At 41.1% G+C, this 20,971-nt stretch overlaps 1 protein-coding gene and 1 long non-coding RNA gene across 7 annotated transcripts in view; one reads left to right on the top strand and one right to left on the bottom strand.

Moving 5' to 3' along the window:
* The window catches only part of TRIM9 (tripartite motif containing 9), a 115,391-nt gene that overhangs the window by 80,983 nt on the left and 13,437 nt on the right, over positions 1 to 20,971 (top strand). For 2 of the 6 annotated variants that reach the window (XM_088839722.1, XM_088839724.1), the window contains exons 4-9: positions 317 to 427; positions 1,537 to 1,690; positions 10,287 to 10,444; positions 12,043 to 12,181; positions 12,981 to 13,009; positions 14,526 to 14,529. In XM_088839722.1, coding sequence (XP_088695848.1) covers positions 317 to 427; positions 1,537 to 1,690; positions 10,287 to 10,444; positions 12,043 to 12,181; positions 12,981 to 13,009; positions 14,526 to 14,529 — 595 coding nt within the window. The remainder of the gene's footprint in view (positions 1 to 316; positions 428 to 1,536; positions 1,691 to 10,286; positions 10,445 to 12,042; positions 12,182 to 12,980; positions 13,010 to 14,525; positions 14,530 to 20,971) is intronic. The other 4 variants (XM_055435423.2, XM_055435425.2, XM_088839723.1 and 1 more) reach the window with 2 other exon arrangements.
* LOC148776461 (uncharacterized) overlaps positions 5,861 to 20,971 on the bottom strand; it is a 65,551-nt gene continuing 50,440 nt past the window's right edge. Inside the window, exon 3 of the long non-coding RNA XR_016038227.1 lies at positions 5,861 to 6,786. This is a non-coding gene — a long non-coding RNA (uncharacterized LOC148776461). The remainder of the gene's footprint in view (positions 6,787 to 20,971) is intronic.

A 20,971-nucleotide genomic window follows, 5' to 3' on the forward strand; every position in this document is an offset into this window, starting at 1 on the left:
CTCCCAGAGAGGGGAGTGACAGAGACCTGTGGAAGATGTCCCTTGAGGCACCAAGGTAACCAGCTTCCCAGAGGTCAAACAACCATGTGCCTTTCTGGTGGCTCCAGTTGTTACAAATCCCTCCCCATAAGAGCCATTATCCAATCCGTCTTTCAGAGCCATTGTTCCCAGCAGACATTGCCACAAAATATTCTCATAAATTGAGTTCCATTCCATGATGCTCTTGGATTCTGGTTTGAAGTTTTCAAAAGTCCTAGTTTGCTTTCTTTTCTACCCTCTGCCACTTTGGACCATTCTGTTGTCTCATCAATACTAGGTGGTTCGAGATCAGATCTCTCATTGCACAGTGAAATTGCGCCAGACCACGGGTCTCATGGAGTACTGCCTGGAGGTGATTAAGGAAAATGATCCTAGTGGCTTTTTGCAGGTAAGTGTCAACTAGTTTCTGCTTCAGATTCTCAGTGTTCCTTGAGACTGACTCTATGATGCCAAGGCCAGACTCCCAACAGACCTAGCTGGGTATGGGACGTTCCACCATGGTACCCACCTTTGTGTTGCCATGTGGATGTGGGTGCCTTTGGAACTTCACTGGCTTCTCAGAAGACTCTAACATCATGGGCTACAAGACTGAAAAGGCTTTTTAAATTTGTTTTTGTTAATGTTTGATCATGAAAACATAATTCCCTCTAAGTTCCTCCAAAGCAAACGTATTACCTTCCGTAAGAGTTGGGTCCCTTTACTAATATCTTGGACAGTTTTGTCAGAAATGTAAGTATACACATGTTTCTACCTTCTTTACGCCTCCTTCTGGCAAGTCAGTGATTTCCCAAACAGAGTGAAGTTTTTTCATTGTTTGGATGTCTCATGATGTCTTTAGTGTTGTTTTAGTGACATGCTGTGATGTCAGCTAAATTTTACTTAACTTTTTATCCCAGTGATTAATGGACCTTTGATTAAGGAACATGTAGCTTTCTTCCAACTAACATTCTACCAAACTGGCCAAGAATGATGAGGGGGGGCCTAAATATAAGAAATGAAAAAGCCCTCTACCAAAGAATCAGATCATGCATGAAAATGGTGTATAGGAAATCTTATCTTACAGATGATCATATGCAGCCTCTCTGAATGACTTAATAAAACTCATTATTAGGTCTTGACATGATACGCATAGCTCATATCAGAAACCTATGATTGTTGGTGCTAGTGGATTTCACTAATTGCTAACATATCACTACTGAATGTTGTTGGCTTTTAGCTGATCAGTCATAAATAGCAAGATCATGTATCCAGATCATATAATAGAGCAACTAACAGCTTCTAATTATATATAGTGATCCCTCTGAGGCCCAGAAGTATTCAGATTTTCATGATAAATCACAGGTCACTCTCATCATCAGAAGGTCCTCGCTGCCTGCATAGAGACAGGAAAGGTGTGGGTCCGAAGGCGCTTGGTGGGGCACTCTGGGAGAGCCAAAGAGCAGTTTGAGTGCCCAGTGTGGAGTTGTATTTCTTAGGCTATGCTCTTTGTTTCAATAGATTTCTGACGCTCTCATAAGGAGAGTGCACCTGACTGAGGATCAGTGGGGGAAAGGCACGCTCACTCCCAGGATGACCACGGACTTCGACTTAAGTCTGGACAACAGCCCTCTGCTGCAGTCCATCCACCAGCTCGACTTCGTGCAGATGAAAGGTGCGTGCCTGTGCCCCACCCAGTCAGAGCAACTCTCTGCTGGAAGCAGGGTAAAGGCAGCTTGCAGATTGCAGCAAACAAAAGGCAGCCACCAGGTTTATAAATCAGCTGAGAGGTGAGAAAGTCCCCACACACACACACACATATACACACACCTCTGGTTAGTGTTATAAAAGTCTGGAGTAGCTCCCATCTTATTGTGTAATGGAAATGTATATCCTTGTAGCTGGAATGTCAGATAAATCAGATGGACTAAATGCTCGCCTTTTTGAGAGACTTTAAGAGATTTCACAAGCTCAGCATTAGAGGAAGAAAGAGAGAGAACATCACGGTACATAAATAACATCTTGTTACAAACGGTAACCCCGATGTATTGATATAAATCAAGGGAGTTCAGCATTGAAACTGCTTCTCCAGGGGTAGAGATAGTGGCAGACAGTTGATTGTGGATTAGCAGGAATTTGAGAGGATCAGAACTGGCTTGCCTATACTGGTCAGGAAAATGAGAGCCTGGGTACAGAAGGAAAATGAAAATATGTAATAAAAACTTTAATATTTTAAATTTTTTGGTCTCTGAAATTAAGGGATATGGCAAGATCGCTTTGAGATTTGTAGTATCTGCTGAGGGGACATCAGTTCAGTTCAGTTCAGTCCAGTCGCTCAGTCGTGTCCGACTCTCCGCGACCCCATGAATCACAGCACACCAGGCCTCCCTGTCCATCACCAACTCCCGGAGTTCACTCAAACTCATGTCCACAGAGTCGGTGATGCCATCCAGCCATCTCATTCTCTGTCGTCCCCTTCTCCTCCCGCCCCAGTACTTAAAATTATCTTAAGGAATATAACTCTTTGAAGAAAAGGTAAAAACTCAAGCCAACCATGCAATAATATTTTTATGGCAGTGTAAGTAATATCCCATTTGAAAAATATTTCTGATTTTTGAAAACCTTTTTATGGTGAAATAACTTAAACATTCACAGTAAGTTGCAACAACAGTAAGGAGAGGTCCCCTATACCCTTCATCCAGTTTCCGTTCATGGTTACATCTGACATAACTGTCACATAACATCAAAACCAGGAAATTAACATCAGTACTGTGTGTGTGTGTGTGTGTGTAGTTCCATGCCATCACATCACATGTGTAACCACCTCTGCAGCCTAGATACAGAACTCTCCATCAAAGCTTTCCCTCATCTGCCCTCTTAGTCTCCCATCCCCACTGATCTGGCTTCCATCTCCATACCTTTGACATTTTCTGATCTTTTCTAAAACTAAAGTAATTGATTTGCTCTTTGCTTCTCCCAATTTAAGCATCCATGTAATAAATAACTTAGAATCCAATGCTTTAGAATTTTTGTGTCTTAAGAAAAATCCACATACGTCCTTTTATTAGACAGAACCATATAACCCCACAGGGGTTAGGGGTTTCTACATCGTGCAGTTCACACATTCCTGTCCCAGGTAATGTACAGTACTTCTCTCATCCTCTTAATGAGTTTTTGTCCTCTTTTATCTTCAGTTTCCTCTTCTTTTTGTTTAATATGTATTGCTTTGGGATAATGCCTTTATTAATTTTCAAAGTAACTAGTGTATAGATTGTAAATAAACATGTTTTGTTGTAGTAACAAAAATATTTAGCTTTTACTGGCTGCCTACCAAATCAGACATACTCTTTCCATGGATTACAACATGCTTTCCATGAATTAACTCATTTTATTCTCCCAATCCTAGTAGGCAGCTGAGGACTTGAGACGCAGGAATACTGGGTTACTTGCCTGAGCTTACCCAGCTAGTGACTGAAAGGGCCAGAATTCAAACCCATGGAGCATGGTTCCAGAACCCACACCTACAACTTCCAGTTTGTGCTGTAAAGTTAGTGCCTTACTAAGCCACTTCTTCAAGAAGTAACTGAATTCTTCTCTTAAACTTGAGAAATTTAATTTTTTGTTGTTGTTGCAGCAGCAATGCTTTCAGGCTTTAAAAAAATTTTAACACCTACATGGTAGCCTGTGGTGTGTCACCATCCCCAATAATATGCAGAGCCCCCTTGATCAGCCTCTTTCTGTCCCCAGTTCCTTCAACAAGGTAGAATCATTGACAGGTTATGTCACAAGTAGCTCAGAGGAGAAAATGTGTCACAAAAGGGCAATGTAAGGGCTTTTGGTGAAAGAGAGAAAAATAAAGAGTCAATCCAATTAGCCTTCGTGATGGGGCAGGAGGAAGAGCAGATAGAGCATAGAGGCCTCAGGGCTTTCAGATGATTTAATCAGCTGAAAGCCCTCTCCTCCCCCATCCATTCTGAGTGATGTCCATCTGCCATGGTGGAGTCCAAGCCAGTTGACACAGTGCTAACGATTGTATTGAAGTAAACGGGCTCTTCCTTGGAGGTAGCGATTACAGGTTCACTGCTGTGCATCACAGATCACACTCCTAAACCATTATCACTCGGCCACTTAAGGCTGCACACCGGCGTAACTGTACACAGAGCAGAGAATACCACGCACATGAAAGGCCAAAATGCAGAACCCTCTTATAGCAAAAGCTAACCTAGAGGGGTCACACAGAGTCGGACACGACTGAAGTGACTTAGCAGCAGCAGCAGCAGCAACCTAGAATACAAAACTACCCAAAACAGTTATTTATGAAGTTAATATAGTAGGCCACTTGGTATGAGACTGGATTATTCCATTTTCCTTTTCTTTTTAATACTTCATGTTACTTCTCATAAGTATCCCTCTGAGGAGTTAATTTATATGTTTATGTGTGTGTGTATTGTGTTCATTAAATTTAATTAATTTAGTAAGAGCCCAATCCTCCTTAAAATCTGAATAATTTTCATCTGTCACACTTTCAAAGGAGAGAAAAAGCCAAAAGGTCATGACCCAGAACTCAGTTACCTGCAGTTAAGATTTCTCTTGCATGCCCCTTTGATGTCTGTTAGCATATGCACAACCATGCCTAGTGCGTTGTTGGTCTTTTTATTTTCTTAGGTTATTCATAGTCAGTTTAGCAAACTGAGCTTCACAGTCAGGAAAAATATCTCAAGAAATTGCACCCTCATATCCATGTAGTAATAGCCAAATTTAAGTAGCACTTGAAATGGTGTTAATCTGACCATTGTAAGACTAACAATATGTTGGTTTCAATATATAATTTCTAATTGTGCTAAGTGGATTAGTAGAAAGTTTAAAATATTTTCAAAGTTATTTGAAATAGGCATTTAAGTCTGTGACTCAAACTTACAACTAAAATATCTGTCTACTTCATGACTCAAAATTTGAGAATCTCTCCGGTTTTGAAATTTTATCTCAGATGCCTCTTTTTTTTTTAACATCAGAGAAGATAGGTCTCTTGCTCATTTTAAAATATTCTCACAGCATCTGCTACTCAACTAAAATGTATTGTCTAAAATTACTCTCTTATTAGCTAAGGATTTAACTGATCTGCTCTTTCGGATTCCATATCACCCTCAAGGGATTGAGATCTGAGTGAAGAATGTTGGAACCCTCTTTGTTCAAACATCACAAAATGTAAGGGCATTTTTCCAGTTGCATTTTGATTAGAAAATCATCTTACCCTCTTTCCAGACTACTGGGAGTGGTGTTTGATCTCTCAGGCTTTTCTTTTGTAGAAAACAACCAATTAAATTTTGTTTTCTGTTTTTATTATAGAGTAATAGAAGCATTTTTCCTTAATCCTAAATTGCTATTTTCAACTTTTACCTGGTCATGGGAAGGAAATTTTAATATCTTTTTTACCAGTCTATCATGGGCTCTGTTGCTTGGCTCAGAATAGTTCCAGATACATACTCTCTCCCAGAAAAATATTATTACCCGAGAATTATTTAAGGACACAAAGTATCCCAAGGTTCATGAGTTAGTGCTGAAATAAAACACCAGATGCCAGGGTGTTCATTCTGACCCAGGGTGAAACATTGACCTGACAGTTCATCAAGCCTTTTTAACACATAGACCAACAGATATTAATCTCTTGAGTGCCTCTACTCACCTAAGGACACATTTATCTCCATTAACTCATGTTGAATGTTAAAAAGCCCTGAATATGCACCAAGGTCATAGGCAAGGACAATGTAATCTAAACAGATTCTCCCTTAGATCATGGAAAAAGAACACCCAGAAGTTTAGCAGAGATAGGGATGAGCATACATGTGGTGGTGGTGGTGGTTTAGTTGCTAAGTCGTGCCCAACTCTTGCAACCCCATGGACTATGGCCTACTAGGCTCCTCTGTTGATGGGATTTCCCAGGCAAGAATACTGGAGTGGGTAGCCATTCCCTTCTCCAGGGGATCTTCCCAACTCAGGGATCGAACCTGCATCTCCTGAATTGCAGGCAGATCCTTTGCCACTGAACCACCAGGGAAGCCCCCATATGTGGGAACTTGCATGAAATCTGTTCATGCTCTGGAGGCCTGGAATTCATGTCCTCAAAGCCTTGTGTGCAAGTTTATCCTCAGCAAAGTACTAATGCCGGCTTTCCAGAAACAGCCCATTCTTCTGCTGAAGTCTAAACTTCCCTCAGATGCTATTTGTATTGTTCAACCATCATAAAAAGGAATGACAGTCCACAAAGGAACCTTCAGAGATGATGACAGTAAAATTGCTCTCCCAGCCACTACAGCACTTAAGGTGAACTATTATAATCCATACCAACAATTCTTGAGAAGCTTTATCGTTCACATTACAGGAACTAAGAAGGAACATTGCTCTTGGAATTAGGCCTGCACTCTCCCTCTAACTCACTATTACTGAGCCCCAGACTGGAGAGGCAGTGATGTAAACATCCAGCCCGGGGAGCCAACCTGCTGGGCATCGAAACCCAGCTCTGCCACTACCTCGCCCTGAATCTTTCCTGTGTTTCAATTCTCTTGTCCACAAGTAGAGATAATAACAGTACCTACCTTGCGGGCTGGTGTTGAAAATTAAATGAGTGGACACGTGTCAGCCCCTCCCCGCAGCCAGTGTTTCCACCGCACAAGTGTTCTCGCAGCTCCCTCACAGCTCCCTGTTCTCCCTTGTCCTCACCACACTCTTGTGAACCCTCACAGAGGAATTCTGGATGGTGTGAGGGCTGTCAGTCTGAAGGATTAGAGAGAAAAGTAAGTAAATATGAAAATCATGAGAGATAATTTGAACTAGAATGACCTTAAAAAGGTAAGACTTTTGAAAACCTTGGTATTAACAGGCCACAGTGGCAGAATTTAATTTTGAGATGAGGCTCCACCAGACCCCAAGGAAGTCAGTAAGAATAGCTACCATTCTGTATCTAAGAGAATTTTTGATTTTACAGGCTAAGAGGATACTGAGTACTAGAATTCTCATCAGGTCAGGGGAAACTAGTTACTTAGGAAAAATAAAGATGTCCAGGAATGATCATGAATGTGTTAATTAGTTATTATAGCTCCAATTATAGAAATTTCAATAAAACAAAACCTTTTCTCTCAGAGTTCAGCTTAGGAACTGTAATGCTATCCATTTCCAAAGCATAAGAGATAAATCAATTTGAAAATACTCTGGATTCTTGTAGGCCATTTATTTTATACCTAATAAATTGAAAAGGGGTAATAAAGATACAGCACCCAATATGAAATCTGTTGTTCTGAAATGCCAGCCTTAGTCTTTGTTAATAAGATTGTAATTTTGTCACATTTCCTTTTATATGCAATGTCACTTTGGGGTAAATAAGGAAAAAGAAAAAATAATTCTCAGCACGTTGAGAAATAGATTTAGACACATGCAAATGTTCCCAGGTTCCTTCCGTCTCTCTCTTCCCTCTCTCTTTCTCTTTTAATTTGCTTTTTTTGTTGTTCATTTATTTAAATTTGGAATAGTGTTAAGATCGGAAGATTAGAGACTGGTTAGACTTTTTTCTAGCTCCTTGGCCTTTTAAAGTATATCTCACTGAGTACTTACAAATGAAGTTCACATGTTTTCATTACACATGACACTATATATTTCAATGAATCTTTTAATTATACCTATGTCTATATGGGTAATTTGAGTTTCTTATCAGAGACATTGAAAGCATTTGTGTGATTCAAGTTGAAACCATTTTCTGGATCTTATTTGTTGATTTTAAAACTGGTGAAATGTAGACTTGCCTGAAACATGAAAAAAGGGAAAATGAAGACTGATAAGGCAGAAAATGAAATAAAGAAAGTCCAAGGAGTTGTTATTTTATGGAAGGCCCGAACCAGTACTAACAGTTAAGAGCAAATATTTCCCAGGGAGACCCACTGCCTGTCTCTAAAAGCCATCTGAAGAACGGTGTGCTTAAACCTGTCAGATTTTGTTGTTGTTACTGTTCAGTTGCAGAGTCTTCATGACCCCATGGACTGCTGCATGCCATGCTTCCCTGACCCTCACCATCTCCCAGCGTTTGCCCAAGTTCATGTCCATTGAATCAGTGATGCCATCCAACCATCTCATCCTCTCTCACCCTGTTCTTCTGCCTTCAGTTTTTCCCAGGATCAGGTCTTTTCCAGAGTCAGCTTTTCACATCAGGTAGTCAAAGAATGGGAGCTTCAGCTTCAGTCCTTCCAAAGGGTATTCAGGGTCAGATTTTACTCCACTGTTAATATGTTAAGAGGCATTCCTTTACTATAGAAAAAATTTTAATGACAAAGTAAGTTTCTAACTAAAATAGTGACCTTAAATTTTTTAACCGCCAGTTAAGTAATAGATTCCTGTGATGTGCTTAGTTGCTCAGTCATGTCCGACTCTTTGAGACCCATGGCCTGTAGCCCACCAGGCTCCTCTGTCCATGGGGATTCTCCAGGCCAGAATACCAGAGTAGGTTACCATGCCCTCCTGCAGGGGAACAGGTTCCTAGATGATATCTATTATGCATAGAAAGTCATTAGAATCATTCAAAGGAGTTCTGTCTTCTGCCTCCTCTTTCTAGCCAGTCCTGTAGTCTATTTAGTGAATGAAAGTGAAAGTGTTAGTCGTGTCCAACTCTTTGTGATCACATAACTGTAGCCTACCAGGCTCCTCTGTCCATGGTATTCTTCAGGCAGGAATACTGGAGTGGGTTGCCATTCCCTTCTCCAGGGGATCTTTCCAACTCAGGGATTGAACCCATGTGCCCTGCATTGCAGGCAGATTCTCCACCATCTGAGCCACCAGGAAAGCTGAAAGCAGTGCATTTCCTCCAAATCTAGATGTTCTGGGACTTCTGAGGCTGCAGAGCCATTGTTCTCTGATAAGAATCCATTTCTTGTGCCATTGAAACTCGAAACAGGATTTCCTTTCATAAACTAATGACCTCCAATTCACTGGTCATAATTTTGATTTCATTATGTTTGATGTGTTAACTTAGACATGGTTTTCTTGTAATGTATCAGCCTTCTTAAGTATAATAGAACTGCTTCACCATTACATCTCTTATATTCTAGTCCCTGCTTTTGTTTTCTAGGTTATCCACCATAAAACCTTTTTTTCTAAGCCACTGTTAAAGTAACTCTCTTCTTAGTTGGGGTGACTGGCAAGGAGCAGATTTAATTTAGGGCATGACACTCTAAGTTCAGTTTTGGTACAGTATACCAGCTGTTCCACAATTAACATTTGTTCATCTGAATGTCCCTGGACGTGGTCCAAACCATTCTCTCCCATGTTCAAAGTGTTACAAAAATAAAATCATGTTTTGATGCTGAAAACAATTTTTAAGCAGTTAGTAAGAACACTGCTCCCAGATTCATCAATTGAGTTCATACCTTAGGAACTGATATTTGTATGTCTGTATGATTGAAGGATCTATTAATCTGCAGTTTTCCTATAAGACTCGGCACAGAAGGGGGAGTGGGTATTGCGACTAGTAACACTGTGACAGATTTTCACAAGGTCAGGAGGACACTCTGACCCTCCCTGGCAGCCCCCATCTGTTCCCATAGTATTCTCCAGCTCATAGTTGACTGCCAAACACCACCACAAAAACAGACTTGGGCTAGTGCCATTTTCAGTCTTAGCTACCTGGAAAGAATGCTGTCAAATTCCTCATAAGTTTCAAAACTGAGAAATCACTTTTGTATCCCTTGGTACCAAATTTTCAAAAATCCATAGCTGTAGCTACTTATGGGCACAAAATCTTGAGTGGAATCACTAATAAAAAATGAAAGAACCTTAGACATGTACGTAGTGGTTTCAGAGTTGTTTCTCAGCATAGGCAGTCCCCATTTCATTAAATGCAGTTTAAGGCTCAGAATAACTTTACGATACACGTATCAACCATGTTATGGATGAACTAGGCTTTAGTGGGCAAGATGGGAAACCCGTACGCCATGGGAAACATTTCCCTGAGGGGTGAGGCCTTCCATGCTGAAGGGGATGAGAATTATTACAGCAGTCGTCTCCCCTCTGGTTAAGGCAGGAAGCACTGCTGTGAGCTTGGAAAGGCACCAGTGAAGGAAAGGCACCAGAGAAGAAACGATTGCCACACCTGGAGGCTCTGTGAGGCAGATCCTATTCAGGTCCCCCCGCTCCACAGGCTAGGAATTTAGCCCAGCCACTTGTTGAGCATTCCTAGATGCTGAAGTGTTGGCAGCTCCACAGAAGTCAGGGTTACACTAATTTCTGTTTAGCTTCCTCTCCAGTCCCAGCGACTCCCATCCTGCAGCTGGAGGACTGCTGCACCCACAACAACAGCGCCACGCTGTCTTGGAAACAGCCACCTCTGTCCACGGTGCCCGCCGAAGGATACATTCTGGAGCTGGATGACGGCAACGGCGGTCAGTTCCGGGTAAGCGGAGAACCTGCTGGTTGATGGTTTAATCACAAAGTTGGACTCTTTGCCACCCCGTGGACTGCAGCCCACCAGGCTCCTCTGTCCATGGCATTTTCCAGGCAATAATACTGCAGTGGGTTGCCAAACCTACTTCTTCTTAACCAAACTGGTGACAACCACAGAGGACCCAGCTCAGAGCCTCAGACCCAATCCAGCAGGGCCTGCACGTCCTTCATGTGAGGCCTTCATCTTTGTCCCGTTGAAGAAGGATGAAGGAGTCCCGGAATAGAAATTGCCCCTCGCTTCTGAAGAGAAAATACTTACCGTCCTGCAAGCTCTGAAGTCAGGCTGCCTGCCTTCCAGCCCCAACTACGCCCCTAAAGCTGTGGGACTGTGCCCGTTTCTCACCTCTTTGAGCCTTCAGGTCCTCATTTGTAAAAAGGAGATGATAATGATAACATGTGCCTCATGTATTGTTGTTAAGAGCCACTTGGATCATTCATATAAAATTCTTAGCATACTGAAGCCCCAGCCACCAGTCTTCCTAGCATCCCCCTAAGGAGTTGTCATTTTGAGGCTGAGCTTTGGACTCAAATTATCTTTACTCATTACATCAGCATAATGTTGAACATGTACAGCTAAAGAGGGAGGTAAATACCTAACCTATGCTAATGATGCATTATGCTAGGATTTATTTTAAGCTTTTGAAATATCACTCTTCCTCCCTTCCCTGTTTCCTCCCTCTTCCCTCTGTACTATGAGGAAAAATCTGAAAAGCCCTGATTTCCCTTCCTGCACTTTGAAACTTTTATGCTTTGAATGTCATCTTTGTGACAGTTCCTGAAGCTATCAGTAGATTATAAACATATCAGAGAGACCACATTCATGTTTTTATAAACATTCCAGAGAGAACACATTCATGTTTTCAAACCTGTTTTTTAAATATAAATCATACTGGTGAATAAAGAGCTCAGTAGGTATAATATACTGAATAAATGCCAGCTTAATAAGGATAATGCTATCTGTGGTGGTCGTGGTTTAGCCGCTCAGTCTTGTCTGACTCCTATGACCCCAAATACCCAGTTTTACTCTTTGAAGCCCTATCTGCTAGTAACTAGCATTCAGTGAGCTGACAGACCCATGCTAAATACAAAGCACTACGTTAGTCAGTTTGCACATATGACCTTATATAATCTACACACCAGCCTCGTAAGATAGGTATTTTTGTCCCAGTTTTACAGAGAAGGAAACTGAAGCTATAAGAGGTCAGTTCAGAGCCTAGTATCTCACAGGAGGAGTCAGATCAGGCGGACCCCAAAGCACTTTCTCTTATCCATCCTGCAACACTTGCTTCCTGAACAACTTAGAACAAAGTATTGTATTAGTCGCTCAGTCATGTCTGACTCTTTGTGACCCCATGGACTATGGCCTGCTAGGCTCCTCTGTCCGCAGAATTCTCCAGGCAAGAATACTGAAGTGGGTTGCAATTTCCTTCTCCAGGGGATCTTCCTAACCCCAGGATCGAACCCAGGTCTCCTGCATTGCAGGCAGATTCTTTACTGTCTGAGCCAAGTTTAGAATTAAATGGTGGCCCGTTCTTTTCTGACCCTCAGGAAGTATATGTTGGAAAGGAGACCATGTGCACCGTGGATGGTCTTCACTTCAACAGCACGTACAATGCTCGCATCAAGGCCTTCAACAAAACAGGAGTCAGCCAGTACAGCAAGACACTGGTCCTGCAGACGTCCGAGGGTAAGGCCCTTCAGCAGTATCCCTCAGAGCGAGAACTGCGAGGCATCTAGAATGGCTGGCAAGCCCGGAGGTAACCCCACCACTGCCCACATTCGCAAGTGTTTCCATGACTTGCCCTGCATTCTGGCACAGAGCTGCTGTTTCTCTCCTGCATTTAGAGAGCTCATGGTGTGTGGACGGGATCAGACCAAAGCGTCCACAGCAGCAGTTCCAATGGCCTGGGCCGGCGGCTTCCTTTGATAACACTCTAAATAAGCTGCAGCGGAAGAAGCTGACAAGTGAAGGCCTGAAAGTGCCGCGGTGTGTGAGGCGAATGTTACCTAGGCTCTAGGGCAGGCTCCCATTCTCCACGACACACGTCACTGGCCAGTTTTGCCCAGAGGATTCTAAATTGCTTTGTAGCACTTGCTCGTGTCTGAGGGTGGGGCCAAGGTCCTTTCCAGCTGTGGATTTATCCAACTGAATGTGCTTCCAAGGGGTATGGGGCTTAGGGCTGTGCCAAGAGGGCCTGTTGGCCACTCCTGATTAACCTTCACTCACCAGGACTAGGCTCCCTGTGGGCACCAGACAGGATGAGACCAGCACCTCAGCATTACCTGGCCATTCTCACCTCTGCCAGTCCCCCAAGGCTTGGTTAGGCTGCCTAGGCCCTCTGCACAGGTCCTCTAGAGAACTTTTGCTTCTTGGCTATACTGTAAATATCTTGGTCATCAGAGGCAAGCCACCCATCTCAGGAGAGGGGCTTGGATTTGATGGCCAGGTATGATCTCTGAGCCGCTTCACATTTTCACTCTAAAAGCAATCGTCATACATGAAATTAAACCTATGGTGAGGAATTTGTGGTCGGTGCCAAAGCATTTTCAGACCTTCTGGGTGTCATTTTAATCACAGGATCCACCCCCGTCCCATGGCATTCTCCATAACTTCCCTCTGCAGAGCTAATTATGTTGATTTTGTTCACATTCAAAATGTTAGCTGAAAGAACTGTGGTGGCATTTTCTCCCACTTCCCACAAACCTCAGCGTGTGCCGGTCACCCTCTAAAAAGGTTCACATGGTTAAAAACAAGCACAACTTAAATCCCACAGCAAGGTTGCATGGCCCCTAGCTGTGAAAACCACACTTAGGGAGCACTTGTGTGTCTGAGTGATGCTACTCAAAGAGAAGAATTCAATGAAAGGGACAAGCCCACGTGACCTCCCCTGACTTGGGTTATAGGGATGTGGTAGCTAAGCCTCCTCCGGGACCCTCATTTTGGCAGCTTCTCTCTGGGAAGAGAATTACCAGCTTGAGAGCAGTTGCCTTCCCATAGCACCATGCTAAGTGCTATAGCCCTCCAGGAGCCTTCCTAGGTGCCATGCAGAAGGGCCTCAAGGGGGATGGCCTGGTTTCCCATGTGTGTATACAGCAGTTTGATTAAAGAGTGAAGTGCATGCCATCAGAGCAGGCAGACAATTTGTAGCAATGTTGTTAATCTTTGTTCACCAGACCTACGGGAAAACTATTTCTATTCATAATGCATCATTGAAATCATACTATTCTGCTAAAATCAGTTATAGCATAGCAGCCTGAGCACTTACGTCTCTCTTTTCATCCTGCAGGAGGATGTAGTTTCTAAGTTTCGATTAATGTTCATAAGATTATGGTGTCTAATAAATTACAGGATTGGAACTGCGATCCTTGGTACCACAGTCACTGAACTGGGGGTCATTTTCTAAAAGAAACTAACGGAACAAGTCCTCTTCCAACAAAGAAACTGTACTGTAGAAATTAATTTCCTCCATGAATTTTATATATTGTGTACAAATATAAGGTATGTATCTAAATACAAAGAACACCCTATCATCGTGTAGATGTCAGTATTCTCTGTTACTGCACAGAAGTGATTTTCTCATGATGAAATAAAGTTCACACACATACTTTCTCCATAACTTGGGTTTGTTCTATTTGTTTCTCCCTCATTCTAATTCATTCCAACAGTAAGACAAGATTTAGAAAGCAAGAAAAAACATAGCAAATAGTTTGTTTAAAAAAGAGAGAGATTTTATCAATCTGTAACCATTGAGAAAAATATAGACTTAAAGAATTATACCTCTTTTTCTGTTTTTTAGAAATCAATAAGAAAACGCTGTTAACAGAGTTTTGATACATTAACTGAATTTATACTTTATTAATCTTATTTCCTACCTTTCCTGGAAAGGTTCACTTTGGAGATTTTTTTTCTTTGCTGCTATTGTGGGTGATGGGATGGTTGGTTTGCTTTCTACTTTAACAAAATCTTTTATGTTCTTTTTAGCAAGAGTTAACCCCTTTCCAAGGTTCAAAATAAAAAGGCTGTATCACAGAAGGGTACAATTTCATATGTAATAGCAAGTCTAACTTGTATTTTCATGCATTTAGTCCAAGGTTGAAATCACTTGTCACTTTACCCTTTGAACTATCACAAAACTTTCTGCTGACCTAAAGGTAAAACATTATGTGGGGGAGAGCAAATGTCCACATTGTTTGTTGTGAATCCTGACCTTTTTTTTCTTTCCAAAAGCAGATATATTTGTCTATTTGTTGGGCATTATTTGATAAGTGTCTGCTGTATGCTATGATATGGGTATAGAATGTTGAGCAGAGGTCACCCCAGATGTCACAGAGTTCACAGTCTAGGAAGAGAGGCCTTAAAGAAATAGACACACAAATATTGCATATTTACAAATTATGATAAACCTTAAGGAAGACATGATGTGTGTAAGGGAATCAGGAAAACAATGAAAAATAATTTAATGCAATGGAAATTATAAAGAATGTGTTACCAAAAGAGATAAGGAAAGGAAAACACATTATTATATGAATTCAAGTTTGGTTCGTTCCCTGAAAGCAAAGCTCTTGGGAGTGGACTTAAAACTGCCATGAGAATAAAGCCAGCTGCAGATCTAAACCAAAGTACCCTGACTGAAGAAGCTTAACTGTAGGCAAGTAAGAATTTAAATGAAATTTTAAAATAAGGCCCATAGCCTGGTTATATATATATTTCTAAATGATTCATTCAATATCCATGATGGCTGTGTCACAGTCTCTGAAACCATCTGCAAAAGAGTATTTGTTTAAAATATTATATAACAAGGCTCCGTTAATAAAGTCCTCAGGCTTATGCTGTGTCTTGAAGTCTATTCTCCTGCCAAAAAAAAAATTTAGACATGAGTGAGAATAGGACAGAAAATTTTTGTTTATTTCCCCCTCCTTTTCTCCTACCTATCTAAACTGTACTTTTTTTTCCCTTTGTTTCAAATCTGGAGAGGAAAATAAGATAGACCAAAGATAATATTCCACTGATGCTATTATCTGGCTGGTAAAAGATCTTTCCCTGACTCCCCTCAGCTCTCAGAGCCAGGGAGCCACTTCTCAGCAGAAAAGAAGCTGCAGCTCACCAATGCTTCAGGAAATTAAAGCACAGAGAGTTGCACCTTCTGTGCAAAAAATTCAAACCTTTGCATAAAAAGATCATTTTCCTTGGACACATTCTAAGAATTACTAAAGAATATGAACGTTTTAAAGACTCTTGATCTATATTTTCAAATTGCTCCACATTTTACATGAGAAATATATAAGCCATTCCATTTTTAATATCACCTTAATTCTAGTGTTTAGAGTTTAATTTCAACTAATAAGCAGCTTCTTCTAAAGTAGAAACGTTTCGAAGAAAAGGTTTTTAATTCATGTTTTCATAGAAAATATGATTGTCTTACATCTAATAGTGACATGAAAAACAACATACTGAAGGGAAAATAAATATGATATAAAGGGAAGGAAAGACTTCTCAGAGAGAGAGAGGAAAATCTAAACAGAAGGAATAACTGAACGCAAGGCAAAGACTTCAAAATATGCCTTGAGCTGACTTTGCAAAGGAATCCTCATTCACTCAAAAACGTTAATTGAGCATGTCAATTTTATGATCACAGAGATGCACATAGCATGACCCTGCCCTCGAGCTTATGGGCTTTATTCTTCCTCCTCCCTGAATCTCATAGCACCTAGCCCAGAGTGGCGAAAAACTACGGTACCCCCTCATCTCTCCAGAACTAAGATATCCACCCTACAACACGGACAGTCATCTTAGAATCAAGATGTAAGCAACAATGACCTATGACTGGCAAAACACAAAAAGATAAAGAAGCTTTCGTGATGTTCTCACAGCAGAGCCCTTGGTGTCACTTGACTCTCACTTACTGTTAGTTTACCCACAGTTACATTGAGTTCATTGACCTATTTGCCAAGAGCGCAACAGATTGGAGGCATCACGTTAGAAGAGAGAAGAAGAATTTGGTATAGAAGTGAATTGAGGCTGTTGGCAGCCTTGACCAAAGAAAGTAACTGGAAAAACTGAAAAATCCAAAAAATCAAAAGAGAATGTTCTTGGGGCATATGCTCAGATTAAGAAAGTCAGAAAGTAGATTTAGAATGATTTCCACATTATACATTTAAAAGTCAGTATGTATTCTGGAACTCTTGGCAAAAGGATATTAAGTATATCTCAGAAAGCTTTATGGAATCACAATGTAAGTACTTCCCCCTCCCCTCACCAAATACTATGATAATAAGCCCTACTTCATTTTGTGTAGAGCTTCTAAGAACTTTCTTCATTATCCTTTAAAAGATTCTGTAAAAATGACAGCAACATGAAAGTCAGCAAATATCTTTAGGATACTGAAATTCAGTGGTGGAATTGTATAAAAGCTATCCATTTTCTGTAAGGGCCTAAGGAAAACATAAGGATTCTTCTCTGTTTATTCTAAGACCACTATATAGACTTTGTACCTCTGTACCCATCACTAGTGTCTAAACCTCTCTTCTGTTCTCTTGCTGTAGCATTTCAGATTTACCCTGTGTTTTAGTTTCTCATTGCTGCTTTAACAAATTACAACAAGGTTAGTAGCTTAAAACAACACAAATTTTTCACCTTACAATTCTAGAGGTCAGAATCTTAAATAGGTTTCACTGGGCTAGAAGTGAAGCATTAGCAGGACTGCATTCCTTGGAAACGGTTCTAGGGAAGAATCTGTTCTCTTTCTTTTTCCAGCTCCTAGAAACCACCTATATTCCTTGACTCATGGCCCCTTCCTCCATCTTCAAAGCCAGCAGCATAGCATCTTCCAATCTCTTTCTGACTCTGATCCTCCTGTTTTCCTTTTATAAGGGATCCTTGTGGTTAAATGCCTTGGGTCCACCTTGGTAATCCAGGATAATCTCCCATCTCAAGATCCTTAATTTATTCACATCTGTAAAGTTCCCTTTGCCGTATGAGGTGACGTAGTCACAGATTCTGGGGATTATGGCAGGGACATTATTTTGGCAGGTCATTATTCTGCCTGCCACACTCTGTGAGGAAAATATTATTCTTGTTATTCTCACTCTACATATGGCAAAATGGAGCCCAGGAGAGGATAAATGATGTGTCAGGTCTGAGCCTTTCAGCTCCAATGCCCAGCACAGTACATTTTGATGCTGACATTAGAGTGCTATTTGTGCTCAACCAAAAGGAGGGAAAGAGAGAAAACTATCCTCAGTCTATTTGTTAGACGTTTGAAAACAGCTTGTGGAAGCAGTACTGTGTAGCTGCTTCACGTATTCATCCAGAAACCCCAGGCAGAAATACGACTTTTAACACTTCGAAAGAGTCATGTTAGAGTTTTATTCTAAAGAATAATATTCCTGCTTTAATAAGGAGATATGGGAATGGCTGTCATTCGTTAACACACACACACCTGCCCAGGTTGATATTCCTGCTTTAAAAAGGAGGTGTGGGAATGACTGTCATTCCTTAATACATACGTGCACACACACACACACTCATCTGCCCAGGCTGAGGTTCTCCCCAGTGTGGAAGTTTTTTAGCTGGCAGTCGCTGCCTGGGAAGGAAAAGGATGTCAGAACTGCATTTCTGAGGTCCTGGAAGGACCCCACCAAGTGAGATCTGGAACTGGGAGCCTTGCTCAGATTGAAACCAAAAAGCTACTTATTCACAGAAGCTCTCAGCCCTCCAGATCTCAACTGTGAGGCCAAGTGGGAAGATAATCAGTGATCATGAGAGAATCAGGTTGTAGATAAGGCTGTAAATTCCAGCACTGCCCACACACAGGAGCTCAGAACACAGAGAAAATGTGCTCTCAAGCATCCTCTTTCTTGAACATCCACAGGAGCCACCTGCCCAACACTTTCCAGGATTGTTTTATCTAATGACAACTAAAGGACTGAGGTATCTTAGAAATTGCTTTCTAAAAGGGGGACATAGAAGAGGTTATTCCTAAAGATTAAAATGCCCTTTTCTCCCCCACTAGACTCTCAGCATCTCAGTTCCCTTTCAAGTGTGATAGCGCCTTCTCCCACACATCAAATAACCCAGAGAATAGTCAGTGATGCAGGCAGATTGTAGGCCCAGCATGACCCCACATGCCTTTGTTCACAATCTCTTTGCAGATACTTTATAGTAATCGGGAGCCGGGGTAGCTACTGTACTCTTAAACCTTGCTGCGCTAAGACAGCCCCCATCCCACAGGAGAAGATGTAACCTTGTGGAAGAAAAAGAACCTCACCTGCTCTCAGCCCACCCATCCTATGTGGCCAGAATCCCAAAGGGTAGGGTGATGTGTTTCCTTTCAATCTGTATCCACCACAGTCCGCAGAACTACTCTATGTATAGATAAGAAAGATTCACCCTCAATATAATGCAGGGTTTAGAGAATAATTAGATCATCTACACAAAGAAGGAAATGGCAACCCACTCCAGTGTTCTTGCCTGGAGAATCCCAGGGACGGGGGAGCCTGGTGGGCTTCCGTCTGTGGGGTCACACAGAGTCGGACACGACTGAAGTGACTCAGCAGCACACAAAGCTGGGTCACCCCTGAGATCACCAATACATGCCCATGGCCTATGGCATCAGCCTTACATTTTATACATTTCCAAGGCACAAAAGAGAGCAATGACCTTACCACTGTCAAAATTGTTTCCACCAGAAATTGATCTGCCTGTGTCCCTATCCAGTCACATCACAGCTGATAGTGTGACTTAAATGAGTTCCTTAATCTTTCTGGATTTCAGGGTTTTGTTTTTATTTGGTGGGGGGGGGGGTTGTTTTGTCTCTAACACTTTAAACTTAGAACAGATGATCTCTAAATTCTTTACAATTAATACACTCTGGTTTTCTTCAAAATTCTTGCTGAAAGCTGTTAATTATTTCAGCAAATGCTATGAACAAGTGTAGCCACCTCCTGTATCCTCCAGGGGTGTAGTGGTTCTTAGAGGCTGCCTGTGATACTAAAAATTCAACACTAATAGGAATAGTTAATAAAGGATCAAATAAAGAACAGTACATGGTCCACTGGAGATATTTCCTGTCTGCCTGTGCTTTACTCTTTCTGACTCTGAGCATCAGCCCACCACTTCCCCCCAAAATTGTGTTTACTTAGAAGAATATGCATTTTCAGGACAAATTCTTCAAGGTAGGTAAATCATACCAGAACAAATTCGGGTAGATTTTACAAGATCCAAAGTGAGAGGCATAATGATAGCTTTCAAAGCCCAGAGAAAAAAGAGATTTTGTTCCTTTTAATTTTGACAACATGTATAACATCCCAGGGAATTTCCTGATTTTTCTTAGGACTGAATTGGATCCAAACCCTATTTTTGCTTCTGGGGAATGTACTTTGTATCTGACCCTCTGGGGAGCAGTTTAGTCCTTTGGAATCTTTTGCATCCAATCTTTTGTATTAATAGTTTCCTTATAAATAATGACCTAATGTTCTAAATTGGAATGGAGGACTTGGTGACAGAGTGTGCAACTGTCCCAGGGTGGGAAGAGGGTGTTTCATTTCTTCTTTTAAAAGGAGCTTTTCAAAGCAGATTTGTTTCTCACTTTTCAACCGCAATTAATGCCACACTTAAGAAAGATTAAAATACCACCTTTCATTGTAAATTATGTATCAGTGGGACATAGTTGTGACTTGGGGTGCTTATTAGATTATTTAAGGAAACTTCGCCTTCGTCATTCATTTCTTGGTGTCTTTAAAGTCCTCCCAACAAAAGCAAATTATTTTATAGTTTGTAATTGAACTGGAACTCATCTTTAATGCCGCTTGTGCAACTCGTAGTGACATATTTTGCCTTATTTTGCTCTGAAGTGCAACCATTTTGTTGAACTAGTATCCAAAGGCTGCTTAAGTTATGAAGTTTTTCATACCAGATAGGACGATAACCAAGAATTCTACAAGAGCATAAAGGAAGCTGGGTTAATGTACATTGTCATAAGGAACCTCTGTCAATTTGCTTTTCGTCTTTGAATTCCAAAATTAACACCTCAAAGACTACACATTTCCAAAGAGTCTACAACATCCATAGAAATCTCTAGTGCACTGTACATGTTGAAATCAGTCAAGAAATTCTGTCTTCAAAAGTGTAAAAATCAATGGTGTAAGACAGATTTTCTCTAAATGTTTCCCATTTAGTTACTCAGTTCTAATACAGTGTCTACTAATGAAAAAATAAAATAAATGTTCAGTAAGTCAAAAAGACATACACCACTTAAATATCCTTTTTTTGCCTCAAACCCAAAAGTCAGTAAATAATAAGGTCCCCAGTCAATCTTTGCTTTGATCATTCTTGATTGTTTCTTTCAAGCAGAAGCCCCAACTCTAGAATCAGCCAGTTCCAGGTGGAAAGGGAAAGCAGTCCAGGCAAAGACCAGAAGAGAATGATGGTCATTGACCAAGTTAAGGGAAAATGTGTCCTGACACATTCCCATTACAA

The sequence above is a fragment of the Moschus berezovskii genome, chromosome 9, assembly GCF_049115385.1.
Source record: "Moschus berezovskii isolate FMDL1 chromosome 9, NW_MosBer_1.0, whole genome shotgun sequence".
NCBI classification, from domain to species: Eukaryota; Metazoa; Chordata; class Mammalia; order Artiodactyla; family Moschidae; genus Moschus; species Moschus berezovskii.